Source organism: Musca domestica, unplaced genomic scaffold (genome assembly GCF_030504385.1).
Source record: "Musca domestica strain aabys unplaced genomic scaffold, Musca_domestica.polishedcontigs.V.1.1 13, whole genome shotgun sequence".
Lineage (NCBI taxonomy): Eukaryota > Metazoa > Arthropoda > Insecta > Diptera > Muscidae > Musca > Musca domestica.
The window spans coordinates 9615007-9632523 of record NW_026712172.1 but is presented as its reverse complement, the minus strand read 5'-3'; the positions used below and the strand labels follow the sequence as shown (position 1 = coordinate 9632523).

The 17517-nt window shown below is 38.7% G+C and overlaps 1 protein-coding gene across 4 annotated transcripts; it reads right to left on the bottom strand.

Moving 5' to 3' along the window:
- Positions 1–1673: 1673 nt before the first annotated feature.
- Positions 1674–17271, bottom strand: LOC101895763 (centrosomal protein of 164 kDa). 4 transcript variants are annotated; one of them, XM_059118618.1, is made up of 7 exons: positions 16435–17271; positions 12011–12496; positions 6354–6465; positions 4940–6269; positions 2380–4879; positions 2225–2314; positions 1674–2157 (listed from the first exon to the last, which is right to left on the bottom strand). In XM_059118618.1, exons 2-7 carry the CDS (start codon positions 12129–12131, stop codon positions 1835–1837), a joined length of 4476 nt encoding a protein of 1491 aa, XP_058974601.1. In that variant the 5' UTR covers positions 12132–12496; positions 16435–17271; the 3' UTR covers positions 1674–1834. The 4 variants fall into 4 exon arrangements, with proteins under 4 accessions (XP_058974601.1, XP_019895488.1, XP_058974600.1 ...); XM_020039929.2 differs by having other exon boundaries at positions 2380–6269; XM_059118617.1 differs by having other exon boundaries at positions 2225–2311; positions 2380–6269.
- Positions 17272–17517: the final 246 nt, after the last annotated feature.

Sequence of the window (17517 nt, the reverse complement as noted above, 5' to 3'; positions counted from 1 at the left end):
AAAGAAACCTAAGCGAAAAAATGAGTGCTCAATATAGGTCCGGCAATTATTTCTATAACTCGTTTCTGCCGGATCTTGGGACAATTCCTCACAAATACTGTCATTCCCAGGAGGTCATGTCTTCGGTCCGAAACGTACCGTACTGGTTTCTCAGCACATTTACGCTAGTTTGTTTTTTTGCGTGTGCCTCGCTTCTTTACCCGTACTCTTGATTTTGAGCGTACTCTTGCAATATAAATATAGTCAGGCAGAAGATGCGCCGACGTTCCTATCTTTTCCGATTTTCTTATATATGAGAACAGTTTTTTATAGTCAGACAGAGGGCGGACTATAAAGCTTCTAATTTTTTTCTGTTTCTTGGTTTTGGAACAAAACAGATTCCAAAAATAACAAGTAAAAAAGCCGGTAAGTTCCGGGACGAACGTGGTCCTGCACAAGTAATTTGTGTCATAGGCTGTAGTAACTTTTTCGAACTTTATATACGAAATTTAAAACAATTCCGGTGAATAATGACGCAAAACTCATGAAAATATCTGGGGTTACCGTTATAGGGGCGTTATACTAAAACGTGGAAAGTACTCAGAAGGAACCCCTTGTGTGGTTTTTAAGACAATGCCATTAAAAAAATTGGCCGTTATATGGCGGCTATACAATATCGTGGACCTATATAGACAATTTTCTTCTAGGGGATAAAGTACTCACAAGGAACCCCTTGTGCGGATTTTAAGATAATTCCATTAAAAAATTGGCTGAAATCATCAAAATACCGAATATTGGGGGTACCGTTATATGGGGGCTATGCGATGTCGTCTAAGAATTTTACGCTGATCAAGAATATATATACTTTGGTGGGTCTAAAATTATTATTTCGATGAGTTACAAACGGAATAACGAACTTATGACATCCTCCATACTATGTATGGTGGAGGGTGCAACAAATTATCAAATCTGCCTATCGTCTGTCCCTGAAGCTTTCCTTAAAAATCGAAATTTATTGCGATCAAACTTAGGTATGGAAGTAAAAGCTCGACTTTAGTTGTCTGAGGAAGTCAAATGGCCCAAAAGACAACTTTATATGCAACCGCATAGCTAACCCCAGAACGACCTATTGCATTATAAGAAATCAGAAAGAACTCTTCGCATTTTAAGTGTTTCCAGCTAGCTCCTTTTGCTATTTCTCTATGTATACAGTCGAATGTGACTACTATGATTATAGAGTAATAGGTGGCCGGAAATGTTTGCCCATCAACCGAGAAATTCAATTGCAATCTCATCCTTGGGAACATAAATGTATTCAAAACATATATATAAATTCTTGCAAAGAAAAGTCGCTCTGGATTCTTACATCTTCTAAGGGGGTCTGATATTTCGTCAACGAAATGCATTTTAATTCCTAAACATACATAATTTTTTGCCTATAACTATAATTATTTCTTTTTTTCTTCGCGGCTCAGCAAAGACGCTCGTGTGGAGATCCGAAACTCCAGACCTCATCTTTGCCTCCCTTCTGTTTTACATTTTCATTTGAATTTCATTTAGCATAACTACTTGTTGTCCTCTTGCAATATCCTTGTTTTTCATATCTAACTACCGCACAATAGCTGTCTATCTTTGACAGATTTATTTCATTTGAGAATTTGTTTTCCTAAAAAAAGGGTTATCATTTTGTTTAAAAAAAAAATCTTCCATTTCCTCACTTAGTTAATACTCAATTCTTTGGCACCAATACAATGATACTATTCTAGTTCCATCATTTCACAACACAATCTTCTAGGCTATCATCTGCACGTATGTATGCTCCGTATCCATGTTTGTAAATTTAGCTGAATTAAATTTAAGGATTTGCCTGTGAAGGTCCAACTGCTCCAACGGGACTAATGCCACCTTCACTGCCCGAAGCATTGTTGGGTGTCAACTGGCCGCTGGCCTGTATGGGACTAGTTATGCCCAATGACTTTGGGCTGGCCAATTCATGTTCATTCTTGGCCTGTTTCAGCCAATTGCGTATGTCTCGCGTCCTCTCCACCAAACTGTTGGTGTAATTTATGGCCTTGGGATTTTGAGAGGCAATCGTTTTCGCCGCCATAATGGAATTCTGTAGACGATCAATGGTTGAGGTATTGCCGGAGCTTAGTTGTCTTAAAGTTTCCCGGCGATCTGGAAAAGGAAAAAAATACAACTCATTACTTTTTTAACTCTTTGCCATTTTCCATTCCCCCATTACCTGGTGTTGGACTCAGGGCTGTGCCAGCAGAACCCATCATATGGGACCAATTCAATTCTGCAGGCTGTATCATGGGTATATTCAAACCTGCTGGATAGAAAACCAAAAATTTTTGCTCAAATTCTGTAACTCTCTCTGTTTCCTCTCCCTCTCACCTGTTGGCTGTCCACCCCTGCCCAGCAAATCCAAAATCTCCCGGATCTCAGCATTCAAAATCTCCAAATTCTTAATGCACTCATTCGACTCGAGGCTATGAAATTCGCGACGCTTATTCAAGTTCTGGGTATCGCCGCTGGCCAAATCGGTACTACTAAAACCGGAGCTAGACTGAGACGACAAATCACTCAAAGTTGCATCTTCTTTTGCCGGCTCAACACTCAACAAGTCCAGCGATGCCTTGTTGCCGGCTTTGTCGCAAATACGCATTACGCTCTGTTCCAGATGACGCAGACGTATCACCTTCTCGCCCAACAAGGCACGTGTCCTGTGCAGTGTCACCTCCATTTCGGTGAGGTCTTTCTCTTCCTGTATCAATTGTTCCAGACTGTGTCGGGTGGCCTGATTGTTGTGCCTTTGCTTGATTTCTCGCTGTCTAGCTCTAAAGGTAGTTCTTTGCGAACGCAACGACTCCTTAGCTCGGCGTACCGAATCCCTTTCGAGATGGATGCGATGTTTGAAGAATTCCAGCTCCGAACTGGAGCCGGCCGCGTAGTCGGCATTCGATATGTCCGAGAAGGGATAACGCAGATGGTATGTCGTCTCAAGGGCATTGTCGGGTAGTTGGTCTTCCAAGTCTTCGAGTTTCTGCAGTTGATGGCGTAAATTCTCGACTGGGGTGCAGGGTCGTTCGTTCTTCGCATTGTCGGTATTGAGACGCGATGTTGAGGCCGATTTGAGTCGAGTGAATTGCTTCTTACGTTGTGGTGGTGGTCCAGCGCCACTGCCTCTGCGTGAGTTGTTGTTGTTCTCAACATTGCTGGCAAATGCTTCCGAGTCGGAATTGCCATTGTCGCTCAATGCGGATGTGGGAGCCAACAGATACCTCCCCTTTGGATAGTTGTTCGATATGGTGGTGTCCGACTGACTAACCGATGTGGTGTCATCCTGCACCCGCAGGTGACGTGCATATTTGGGAGAAGCTCCGGGTCGCCGTGAACTTGACGTTGCCACACGTTCGCTGTTGCGTTCCGTCAGCGTTGTTGAGGGAGGATCTTTATTGGCGGCCGCCAAGTGTGCTTTTGTGGGTATGGGTGGCTTATTGGAAGCTTGACTGCCACTACCCCCACTTTGGGCGGCCATTGCCGAGGAACGATGTTCACTGTTGACCGCTGCGGGTGGTCTGTGCGACGTGGAACGTTCAGTCTCCGATCCAGTGGTGGTGGTGTGCATATTCTTCTGCTGCAACGCCTGGGCCTCACGCCGACGATTTCTTCTCTCCACCGACAGCTTAACTTCGGTCTTGAGCCGAGCATATTTCTCCTTGAGGCAACGATACTTGTCCTCCAGCAAACGTTTCTCACAACGCACCTTCTCATAGAGTCTCTCTTCGCCGGACTCTTTCATGCGCTGTCTTTCCGCCTCCAATTCATCGCTGAGTTTGTCCTTCATCTGCTGCAGCTTTGTGGCATGTTCCTTCTTTATCATCTCTTCTTCACTCTTCAAATCCCGTTCAAGTTCTTCCAAGAGTTCGGCATGATTCTTTTGCACCGTGGCCATCTGGGATTTGTGTTCATCCACGACTGCCTTGCGCTTTGTGTCGTATTCCTCCTGCATTTGATGACAATATTCGGACATTTCCAGTTTCAACGCCTCTTCGGTTTCTTGGCGATATGCCTCCAGGCGCAAATCGTACTCCTCTCGTATGCTGCGCAATTTTTGCTCGTGCTCCTTTTTGATTTGTCCGATTTCCTGTTGCAATTGTTCCTCCAGTTTCTCCCGTTCCTCTTTCAGGCGTTGTTGTTTTTGTTTCTCCAACGATTCCCGCAATTCCACCTGGGCTTCCAATTCTTTGCTTGTATCACCCGACGAAGACTTTTCGTTGTCCTTCTTCAGGAGATTCACCAATTTGGAGGCCACCCTAAATGAGCGCATTGAAGATTTCTCGGGTTTGTGGCCCCGCGATTTCTTCTCCGAGTGGGATTCCGCGTTGTGGCGCCTTGCCAATTCTTCAAAATCAAATGGATTACTGCCAGGATATTCTGACTCATAACCATCTTCATTGTCCCACAGAGGCCTATCCTTGTCCATTTCAAAGGAATTATCATCGGATTCCTTGTCCTTACTGGAGCTATCCGGCTTGTCGACATCCTTCCGTAGGAAACCCACCAATTTGGAGGCCACTTTGAAAGATCTTACCGCTGCTTTTTCACTTGCCCTGACTACTACTTCAATATGCTTTTGATCCTCCTCCACCACCACTTCATCCATTTCAAAGGGATTATTAGAAGGACTGTGGGCCATATTAGTTATTTCCGGCTTATTGCTAACAATACTATGATCGGAACTACCTTTTGAATCGGAATCGGTGTCTTCGTACAAAGGCTTAACCGTGGCCGTCTCTTTTAGTGTATCCAAATATTGGACTGCATTTTGGCTGACGACACCGTCCTTGGCCCCACTGCCGGCTGCTTCCTCGCCACCACCAGCCTCCTTTGCCTTCATGTGTATAGAAAAACTTTGAGCTTTAAGCATTTGTATAGTTTGAGTTTTACTAACCGGTGTTACTTTGATGTCCTTCATTTGACGCTCATCGTTCATCAGGAACGGATTCAGGCTGCGTTGATAGGAAACCGCCTCCATGGGTAGCGTACCAATTCCAACACAGGCATTTACCTCTTCGTCGTCATGTTCCAAGTCTTCGAATTCATCCAACTCCTCGTCGCCCCAAGGATCCTCAACATCGTCCACACCATCATCTTCCGATTCGGAGGACATTTCAGCATTAAGCTCTTCCTCACTGGAACTGGGAATTTTCGCCTCTTCCAAATTGAAACGGACATTTTTCTTATCATCTGCATCCGTATCGGAGATGGCACGTAAATCGCTCTTGGCAAATTCCCGTTGCCAGCGGCGTTTCACCTCCTCCAGGCCGGTTTCACGCAAGATACTTTTGTAACCGGGTGGAGTGCCCACCTCACCTTCAACCACCACCTTATAGTTGAGCGGAGGTTCGGTGGATGTGATACCAAAATGGCGTCGAGATTTCAAGAACATTGATCCGGTACCGGATAATGTAAAACCCTTTCTCTCCGTGAGGCTCTCACTCAAGAGCTCGTTGTCGGAATCCTTATCCTTTGCACTGAGAATGGGATATTTTTCATTGCCTGCCTTCACATTGAAGCCCTTACGCGTTTGACTCTTGAAATTTGTGGGAAAATTCTTGGAACGAGTTTCCAGAAAACGATTTACATTGCCACTGAAATTTCCATTAGCTGTGGATCCAGAGGCCAAACTGCCATAGAGTTTGGGTATGGCTCCGGTGGAATTTACCGAGGGCCCAGAAGAAGTTGATGAGGATTCCGAGTTGTTTTGGGCCTTTTCATCGTGTTCATGATTGGCTGTGGCGCCATGTTCCTCAATATGTTCATCGCATTTACCATTCTTTGGAATTTTGCCATTCTCCGCCACTTCATTGTCCCTCATTGTTTCCAAGGCATCTGTGGCCTCCTCTGTGACAACATCACCATTTTCAGGTTTTCTTTGTGCAGCTCCTTTTTTCCCCTGATCCATTTTCACTTTCTCTTGGTGTATAACTTTATTGTAAACCTCATCAAAGGCTTGATCCCACATCGAAGCCTTGGCCTTGACACTGTTTCTGGTCGGTGCATTTCTACCAAAAACATCCACTTTTGAACCACTTGGTGTCAGGGGCACCACTTCTTCCTGCTTCGCATTCGTATCCATGGCCATTTTCAAAGGAAACTCATTGTGACGCTGCCTTTCTTGTCTCACCAATTGACGATAGTATTCGTTAAGAGGATGTTCGCGTTGCGTGTTTTTCGTTTTGACGTTGTAATAATAAGGATCTCCTATTTCATCGGCAGAGCTGTAAGAAAACACATACGCACCAACACACACACACTCGGTTATTTGATTTTAAATGACCATTAAAATATACATTTATCCTTACCACAATTGCCAGTTGGCAGGCAATGGTCGCATTAAACCCTCCTTGGCCAAATGAAGCAAATGGGGCTCTTTTACCGGGTCAATGCCAATTGTTTTGGCATAATCGTGAATATCTGCAGAATGGAAAGTGAAAAAACACGCATTAGTCATGTTATTTTGAAATAAAAGTTGTAGAATGTAACAGGATTGTGGTCTGGAAAAGGATTACATTTCGGAAAAACCTGTATGAAAAAAGGCCCCTGTATAGGAGGGTAATATTGTTAAAAGCTGACACCACTGTCATAGACCAGTAAAAATCTGGACTAAAAAGCTTTGATGTTTATCTCTTCCGGCAGATATCAAGATGGCTAGTCAAAGGGCTAGTGAAGTCACCCAGGACTCATGTACATGAACACTTCTACTGATTGACTAGCTATCTATCATACGTTAGATGGTCACAGAGATCACTGCAATGGAGTACCTAACAACAGAGTTCTTGACTTGGATTGAAATCCAGATCGCCATGATTTTGGTTTAACCATGTGATAAGTCTAAAGGCTCATCTGCCCTTTAGGGAGTTAACCCATGAATTCTGCAATTCGTCTGCTAATATGTCCCCAGCTCGTGTTTTATATTGGCTCAACTCATTTATGAAATATTCAAATGGTGGAGATCTGTGCTCGAGTAAATACTCATATTCTCTTTCCTAGACTTAGAGTGAGCGTCGGTATTCCTGAAAGTATGGATAGTGCTTCTGTGGATGTCGTTGCATATGCTGAGATAATCCTTAGTGTGCATACTCGATTTACTCTCTCTCTTTCTCTCTCTCTGAAAGTCTGGTTCTTGCTTTTTTCCAATTTCATGGTTTGTGCATACGCACCTTTTTGCACCTTTTAAATATACAATATTCTCAACGCGAACAGACATGAGGCTCGTAAGATAATCTGAAGTCAAGGATCAAACCTAGGTATTTAATACTATTTTTATTATTAGTTCCTGCCCGTTCACCATGTATTTCGGGCTAATGAAATTGCGCTTTCAGGCTACAAGGATTGCCTCCGTCTTAGCTACAGCAAGGTCCAGTTGTTTCGATGAATCATTCGTGATAATTTCAACGAGTGGAACTAGAGGTTGGTCGACGACAAGTGCAACTTTATCAGCATGTCCAGTTTTGTGCCTTGCGGTTTAAAAAATCGCCATACATCAGGATCCATAGAAAAGGACCCAATAGGGAACCTTGTGGAACGCCTGATTTTACACTGTTTTTTTTTTTTAGAAACAACACAGTCATTTTCGCTGATCAGTATTCGGTTTTCGAGATATCTATCAATCATATTTATAAGATAGCTTGAAACATTACGCCGTCATATGACACTCCTTCGTTCCAATCAGAATTTTTTATTAAAGTCCACTACTTTGCGAATGGCATCAATCGTTGATTTCTTCTTAATGAAATCAAGAGGAAACAGTGGTTTAACAGTGGTTAGAACCCATTCTTTATTCCTAGAATTGCATACCGGTTGCCAAACTTCTTCATAATTATCTTATATGGAAAACACCAAGGTCCGTTTTAGACTTCGTAATTTCCACGCTTTCTGTTTTGCTTTTATTATAGCAACGCGAGGGATATTTCTCTCTGACCTATAACGATTTATAACATCTGTATCCTTTTTGCCTTGTGACACCTTTTTGAAGTTCTACAATTTCGTCACTCCACCAGTAAACAGGTTTCTTCTTATGATCTATGAATCTCGTTTTAGTGATTTCCGCTTCGCATATCTGGGTTACAATGCTCGTAAGTAGTTCAGTAGATGTATATATATATATATATATCAGTACATGTGGTATCGACTGTATACTAGAGTTCTATTATCCTGTTTTGTAGTTTCCTAGGTTGATTTTTTTGCTTGCTAACCACGTTAGAGGTTTCTCTATTCCAAACAGAATATATTGATGGTCACTCTGAGTTTCCTCGCTTACAACGTTCCATCCTTACATATTCTTATACTTTCGATGATAAGGTAATATCAATAAGGGATTCGGCTTCTCCTCGCAAAAACGTTGGGGTATTTCCGTTATAGATCACAAAGAGACGAAATGAAGGAATCATTTCGCCAACTGCATTTCCCCTTTTATCGGTCTTTTTGGAACACCATTCATTTAATTTACTGTTGAAGTCGCCTCCTATTATTACTTGTGTATTATATTCTTTTATGTGGCGTTCAAGTCTAGCTATTTGAGATAACAAGACTGACAACCCCATGTTGGGCGAGTAATAGCAGATATAGATTCGTATTACCGTTTATATGAATGACAGTAAAGTCTTCTTCGTTCTCTCTACTTGGATAGTACAGGATTTCTCGCATGGTAGAAATACCAGGTAACAACATAGGCGAAAATTACAACAAAGCAAATGTTGTCGGAACTTGATATGTCGAAATTGTAAGCAAGGCGAATTTACTTGACATATAAAATTTGAGGCAAATTGTTTTGCACCAATCAGAACGAAGCATTGAATAATTTTGTTGTGTTTTTATTTATATTTAAAAAATTTATATTTTGCAAGGAAATTTTGTGAAAAGCAAACAAAAAGTCGAAGACTCGAAATATGACAAGAAACCAAGAAACAACCACCAAAATGAGGATAATTTACAAAGGCTGCTGCTCCAAACAATGAATTTTGCCGTGGATTTCTAAAAATGTAGATTCAACACATAAAATCCTCAAATTTTAAAGGAAATTACCGGCTCTTAAATCGTGGATATTTGAAGAACATTCCGGGTCTCAGACGTGGCTATATCTCGAAAGCATATTTGCGGATCTCAAATAGTGGATTTGTTGATTTATTTCAGACCTAAACATTATTATTTTTGAAATGAGACCAATTGTTTATCTTGAAGTCCTAAAGGATAAAAGTCCAAGTTTTAAGAAAAAAGTTCAGTCGGAGCTTCGACAGAAATATATCCTCAGAATTTGACCACTTATTTATCTTTACTTTATTTCAAGGGCGTATCATAAAGATTAAATAATTTCAACTTTTCACTAAATCTAGTATTAATACTTTGAAGAGAACTGGGAATAATATCACATTTTATGAGAATAGTGATTATTAAATATTTTGTAGGATAGGTATCAGATCTATTGTTCAAATATGACCTGATGAAGATATTATGAAAGGACATAGACTTTTGTCTGGGTGATTCATTTTTGTTTTTTAACTTTTTCCAACATTTTCAATTTTAATAATTGTTCAGGTTACTCTCTCATTTTATGTACCTGTAGGGCGAATTCATATATGTCAATTTGATATGTCAATTTGTTTGACATATCAAGTTGCCTACAGCTGGCCTGATAGGGCTACCTTTTAATTCTACCATGATTTCTCGCATAGACCGACGCGTTGCCAACCTTGGTATCACAATTTTCTCTCACATTTTTTATACAGGGTTGCCCATATTCGACGGACCTTTGGGCCCATTCCAATCGACGAGGCTTGTCCGCAGGCAACATTCTTTGCGTCAATTGAATTTTGTACGGGAACAAATGCAAATCAATGCAAATAATCCATTGTAAAGTGGACCGAGCCATGCCCAACTGCTGAGAACGACGTTTTTGGGATGTTCTTGGGGACATCTCAACACTGGCTCGTACGGCAGCGATATTCTCGGCCGATCGCCTTGGTCGAATTTTATATGGCCTCTTCGGATTAGAAAGAGCCTTACCAGTCGAACATTTTTCGTATAAACGCTTAATAGCGCACTTCTCACATTTTTTAATGTTTTAAAAGCACGTTGAGTTTTCACAATTGACTTCTTCTGTTGAATGTAAATTTCAGAGCGCTCGCCTGGCATGTATTGGTTCATGGTAAAAATCTGCTTGGACTGACGGTTCAAACGCGGTATGTCATTAAGCGATGTGACATATCTGTCAAAAGTTATGGCGTTGCCAGATGGGTCCGTCGAATATGGGCAACCGTGTACATTTCGTTACCGCACAATATCTATCTACTTTTCAAGAGTATATTTAATTATAAGATCTTGGGCTTGGCGACCTCTTCCAAGTTTTATTTGAAGTATTGTAATGAGCATTGCTGTGGAAGGTGTAATTTAATAATTTATACTCTTTTCACCGTTTTCTAGGCAAATTACACGCCTTGGTGGGCACATTTTTCCTCTTATCCTTTCCTCTAGAGGTTCGAACAAGATGGCCCTGTTCTAGGCATCTTTAGCAGCGTTTGGAAAAAGTTTTCCTACTAATTCTGCAATAAATTAGTCCCAGATTCATTTTATTCTGTTTGAATAGCTTTATGGCTATGTTACTGGGAATTTCAACCAGTGTTTGTTTTGTTCTCCCATAGAATTTTGATTTTTTTTCAATTATAATGTTATCTGCAGCGGTTTCATTCAAGGCTTCTAGAATTCCGTCAATAATTTCTGCTTCGGAAGTTTTTTCTTCGGTGTGTCCTATGTTATCAAAGAACTTTTCCGCTTATGCCTTGGTTGTAACTTCTTCTCCTAAAAATGACTTGATGGCTTCTTCAAGTTTCTTGGCGCTTCCATCGCCTCTTCCAATACACAATTGTACTAAGAGGCCAGTGTAACTGGGTTCATAAGCCAAACTGTGGACAATCTGGTCACAAAGGCCATGGTTGTCGAGTAGCTGCTGGTAGATGTCAATACTTTAGACTAGGTTTCATTCAAGGCTTCTAGAATTCGGTCAACAATTTCTGCTTCGGAAGTTGCTTCTTTGGTGTATCTTATGTTTTCAACTTATAAAGATTGCTCGATGGCTTCTTCAAGTTTCTAGGCGTTTTCACACACAGTTATATTAAGAGGTCAGAGTTGTAGTGTAACTGGGTTCATAGGCCAAACTGTGGACAAACTGGTCACAAAGGCCCTGGTTGTAGAGTAGCTGGTGGAACATGTCAATACTTCAGAATAGCTGGTCTGAGACGCTGCAATTGTGAGTAAAGAATGTGGCAGCAGGTGCTACTATTTTAGATTAATTGGTCTCGGACCACAATATAAGCTTAAAGGCTGTTGTAATTGGTCTCAGAGGCAACTGTTATAGGGTAACAGGTGTAGAGTAGCACAGTTGTAGTTTAGTTGGGCCTAGAGGCAACTACTTTAGAATTGCTGGTCACATAGGTCACTTCCAAGGAGTGGGTGGCCGCAGAGTCAAAAATTGCAGAGTATATATCCACGGAGGTTGGCTTTTTGGTCTGCTTTCTCATTTTTGTAAAGCATTCTGCTTTGCTAGGACTATTTATTTCAATCCGGCATTTGACCACCAAGTCAATAGTGATCTGCTGCAATACTGATGACATATCCTCCTTTTTTGCTTTCAGAATTTCACGGAAGTTACTTCATTCGGAAATTGTTAAATCGAGTAATCTGCCACTGTATGATTCAAAAAGTCTAGACCAGACGGAAGAGGTCTGCTGCCTCTCCTCCTCATGGGATACTCCCAAAAAAGAGACAAAGGGGAACTTAAGTCACTGTACTCAATGTGCAGATACTCTCTCCAAGACTTTATTTTTTCTTGTGAAATATGTTTATACAACTAATCATCATTTTATTAATTATAGACACACCCTGTCTTTATTAGCTTAAACATTTCATATGGCACCCTCTTTTATGGTCATTAATTCAAATAATGATTCAAAGAAACGCATCTCACCTTCCTCCGTTGGTTGTGAAGATTCACTGTAAAATCCTTGGCATACAATTGAATCCGAATGTGAGTTGCCGTCATCCAAACGGCACGAAGACGATGTTGTGGAAGATATTGACTCAGCCATTGTTGGTTACAACGAAGGGACACAAAAAAAAACAAACTAGAATAGAAACAAAGCAAAAGAATTGCAATTTCTCCTTCAACTCAACTCAAATCAAACCAAAAATATGAAATCATAATCGTTGAACTATGGCCAATGTAAACGCACACTACACACAAATCTGATGACGACTATACGCCTTGATTGTGTTCTTCTGATGGTTCAATGAGTACTAAATTGATTTATTTTCTCATTATGACCGACCCCGATGTGGTGCTTTTGTTGATATTTCTCTTCTAGGCGATTTTATTCATTTCCATTTCATGAAATTTCTTTTGTTTCTGATGAACTTTCTACGCTACGTTTGGAGATTGGTGCACTTGTGTGACCTAAAAAAATAATAAAAGAAAATATTTTTATAGCAACAAATAATAATCGCAATAATAACAACGAAGCAACAACTATATGAACCAACCCAACATCACTACCAAGTACATTGAGAGAATATGGATGGAGGGGAAGCGTGAAGCTTGATTTGAGATGCTGTGTCGGGAGGATATTTTTTGAAAAATGAAAGAAAGAAAATATCACGGTATTTTCACAAGCACACTTCGTACCGTTACTCAGACATAGCTCTGTGTCAGTCTATCGGCTATTGTTGCTGTTGTTGTTATTATTATACTCTAATGAATGATAGGTAGGTATGACACGTTGAGGATTTTTGCTGAGCCGACTATGATTAATGCCATGACAGCAAAAACAACAACAACAACAAAATACAGAAGACATAGAAAACAAATCAAACAAAAGCAGCAGCCCCAACAACAACTGGGCTAACATTTTCCCTTAAGTCTTGGGTGTTCTACTAAAGAAAATAGACATTAGGAGGAAATGAAATGCAACAACGATGGTATGAACATTGTATGAGTGTTGCCAGATGTGAGAACTTGAGACTAATTTGAATTGGTATTAGTAACCGAAAGCTGCAGGTTGGGGGTTATGAAATGTTGTGTTATATATGTTATATATATATTTAGCTTGGTTGAACAGTATTTCCTGTCATAGCAAAAAAAAATATATATACATATTATTGTTATCGATTCGCATAGCAAACCTATGCTGTTTGCATAATATATAAATGTAGTCCAACATACTGGACACAGTCCATATCTCACCAAACTACCTACATTTAAAAGCTCCACTGAGCTGTTATCGATACAAATGCCAACTGATACTCTAAAGGTGGAAGTACATAAGAAGAATGGAAAACGAAGGCTAGAATTTATTGCGGCTCTGTAATCCCATTATGAAACGTCACAAAATATGCCTAGTCACGACTTCAAGCTTCTTATCTACTTACACCTTAAGGCCCGTTTCTATATCCTTTCTTTAAAATCAAGCTTTGTTAGGAAATGTAAAGGATAAAGTCCACATTATCGCGTAACTTTCCTTTGAAATAAATGCCTTTTTTCAAAGATATGGCAATAAAATTATTACTTTTTGTAAATATAACTGGCAGACACTGCTTTCATTTACATTTGCATCTTCATTTTAGGAAAAAAATAAATCCGTAATTATTTCTGCAAAAAGAGTCTCAAGCGAAAATGTGTAAAATAAACAAATTGCTTAATCCATTTTTATTTGAATAAATTTTGCTGTCATTGCCATATTACCAATATTAAATATTTCAACATAAATTCAGTAAACTTTACGTTAAGAGATAAAAGAAAGGTGGTCTGACCTTTTGCTTATCTAATAGTTCATATCATTGTAGAAGAATATAGGTACACGCATCGACACAGCTGCTGGGGCAATGAACTGTCAAACCAATTTTGAAATCGAAAATGTTGAATGAAAAATTATTTAAATTTGTGAAAATTGTTGAAAAACGCGTATTATAATAACCTCCGAATGGCGTCGTATAAGAAAACATATAAAAATGTACTTATATTTGAAAATACTTTTAATTTTTTTGACATATCAATGTTCCCAAGCGTTGATGCATCTACCTATATTTTTCTACCATGGTTAATATTTAAATGAAACCTGTAATAAAGAAAAACGACTTCATTGTCCAATCGCATTATATTTTATTTATCGGAAAGATGTAATAACCGGTCTAAATCTTCCAATTAACATCATAATACCTTTACACCAAAGAGGTTTTCATAAAAAGATGATTGAAAATCAGCTGTTTTGTTGCCATAATATTTGAAATATTATAAAACATTTTAGGTAATTAGAATACAGCATTAAATTAATAGTATGTTGAAAATTTTATGAAAAATGTATAAATTCAATTGATTATACGTCAAATAATTGACGTATCTACGTAAAATACGTCATTTAGATATCGGTGTAAGCCATCCTTAACATATCAGTGCAAATAATCTCTACCAAGAAGTAGAAAAGAAAGGAATATCAGGAAGGAATGTACGATAAGTCCAGTAAATGAGAGCGATGCAAAAAGAAAATTTTGTTACAAGAATTATCATGGTAGAAGAATACAAGAAGATGCGTCAACACTTGGGAACATTGATATGTCAACAATTATTTTTTTTCAAACATAAGTAGGTTTATAGTACGTTAACATATAAAAGAGTTAACCCACAGGATTTGGATTAAAATTGTCATATCCATTATCTATACTTCAAATAAATCCTCTTAAATTGGTTTAAGGTGGGAATATATAAAGCGCTTATCTGGCTGGCTTAAATCATCGGCTGGCTTTTTTGGAAATGAACAAAGGAGCCTAGGGTCAAAATCGAACTAAGTCAACCTAAAACTCCTTTATTCGTCTACGAAGAAGCCAGCCGATGACTTTAACCAGCAAAATATGCGCTTTATGTATTTTCACCCTTAACCCTACAAATAGTTCAAGCATAAACATGGCATTACCCATGGTACAATAAAACGGTAAGGTAGAGCTAACAGCTGATTACAGTGTACCCGACTTCTGCCAATTTTGTGTATGAATTTAGTGTTTTGAAAAATAAAAAGAAAATATTTTCAAAATCAATGATTGGAAGACGTGTACGAGGGACGCGCATTGTAGCTATTCGCCAGTTTAGCCATGTAATTGAAAGATCGAACTATTTAGATCATATTTTTGAAAGAGAATCCAGGGATTTCATTCATTTTTCGCGCTGCTTAACTGATTTTAAAAATGAGAAAAATATTGAATAAATGAAAACAACGTGTTTGCATGCAAATTTGACAGGAAGCGAGCATAGCTTCAGGGCTGTATTTTTGTCCGTCTGTGGAAATCACTCTAGCTTCCGAACAAAATGAAGTAGGTTGATAAAATTTTACTCAAATGTGTATTATGTCTGCCGGACTTTTGGTATTGAAAATGGGTCATGTATGTCCACTTTTTGGTAAAGCCCCATATAGTGGTACCTCCCTTTTTCGGTATTTTGGTCATTTAAGCGACATTATTCACCGAAATTGTTTCAAATTTGGTATTTGAAGTTCATAATGGATACTACAGCCTATGACAGAAAATTGTCTGTGCAGGTCCAGGTCTACGTATGGCCCCCATATAACTGTACCTACCGATATTCGGTATTTTTATGATTTTAGCTACATTACTCACTGAATTTTTTTATTCAAGTTTCGCATTTGAGTATTGTAGTGGCAAAATGACAAAAGTTGCCTATGCAGGTCCACGTAGTCGTATAGACCCTAATATGACGGCTAAATTCGGTATTTTTAAGATTTTAACAGAACTTTTAAGGGATTTTATTTTTTTGAAAATTGCCAAAATCGTTCTAAATGGTGGAGGGTATTCAAAGATCGGCCCGACCAAACTTACAACTTTTTTACTTAGGTTAGGTATAGATAGATAGATAGATTCGAAATTAAATTAATTAGGTAAGTTTAAGACACCCTCGTAAAACATAAAAGAGCCGAGAGCAAGTTCGATTTATATAATTTCTGTCCTGATTTTCATGATGCTATTGTTAATTTTTTACAATTTTCTTAAAATAAGACTCAATAAAATTTGATTTCCTATTAGCATATGTTCTCATTACGGAACTTTCGTAATCAATTTTATGGTCCTGTTTCAATCGATTCACCATACACTTTATCATTTTTGTCTCTAAAATTCTAACAATGTGGCAACTACATTTTATTAAAAATAATACAAAGAATAATAATAACGACAACAAAAAATTGAACTGCAACTGCAGGGAATTAAAAGTCCATGGGTGTGTGTGTGTGCGTGTATGTGTCATAAACCCACATACATACAGCACGTCGATACCGAAAAAATGTGAACGAATGGAACGAAGACATCGAGGAAGAGGAAATTTGTATAGCATACCAGAAAATTTAAGATATTCATGGAAAATTTAAGTATAAACCAGGCCAATAAATGTTCCAGGACACTTTTCAACGAATAAAACATTTTCCACGTAAAATGAAAACATAGTCGTAATTCATTTCCATTTGACAATTTTTAAAGCACTTTTCTTGAATGAATAATTTATTGATTTTTCTCCACTTTATTCAATAATTCACTTCCATCTTTTTTTGATGGGATTTTAGAAAACTTTTTTCCCTTTCAGCAATTTTTCATGCACTATAATTTTAATTCTTTTTAATTTTACACATATAACTTCGACACTTTTCCATTAAGAAAAATTTTGTTCTAGATTTTTTCTTGCTCACTTCAGATTTTTTTCCAGTTAAAACTTTGATTTGCTCTATGAATTATTTTTTCTCGTTTCGTCTTCTCGGATACAACCAGCTGCTGCCTTTTATAATCACAAACTGATTTTTGGTTGCGTATCCAAGGTCCGTTGTGTCAAACAGGACATTTTATTTGACTTTCCTTTTTAAACCTAATTCTTTGACGGCAATACAAATACAGACACACTCGCACACAAACACACACATTCAAGCACAGCAAACTTGCTCAAGCGGAAATCTATGACTGCTTTTAATAGCTGCTCCTGTTGTTGCTGGTATAATGTCATCGTTCTTGTTTATTAGAAGGCCAACCATATGATTTTTGTTTACATTTTGCCGCCGCATTCATGGTATTACGTCACTACCGGTTTTGTTTTTATCACAGCTTTCGTAATTGTTTGATGATGCGCCGTAGCACTCGATGTGACAGGTTGTTTACGAGGATAGCTCAATGAAAGTTAGATAGTGAGAAAATAATTACAAGTTTTTTTTTTTTTTTGAATTTGTAATATAGTTCTAATATAAACATAAATTTATCTCATTAACATTGTTGGCATTAGCATGATTCGAAGCATATTTTTAGGCATATAACTAATTTGTAAAAGGAGTAGGGGTTGCCAGTGTAGCCCTTGTGGCGATTTTTGTGTAAAACGTTACATCACAACATTAACTAATGCTGCTATCAGACGATAAGGGTTTTATATATGGGTGACTT

What these genes read in the sequence shown, in the direction of transcription:
- LOC101895763 (XM_020039929.2), bottom strand. Translation starts at nt 12,131, where the DNA reads ATGGCTGAGTCAATATCTTCCACAACATCGTCTTCGTGCCGTTTGGAT. An exon ending in CCTGCCAACTGGCAATTGTG is followed by an intron (nt 6,270 to 6,353) that starts GTAAGGATAAAT and finishes GTTTTCTTACAG; the next exon opens with CTCTGCCGATGAAATAGGAG. An exon ending in AGCCCTGAGTCCAACACCAG is followed by an intron (nt 2,158 to 2,224) that starts GTAATGGGGGAA and finishes TTCCTTTTCCAG; the next exon opens with ATCGCCGGGAAACTTTAAGA.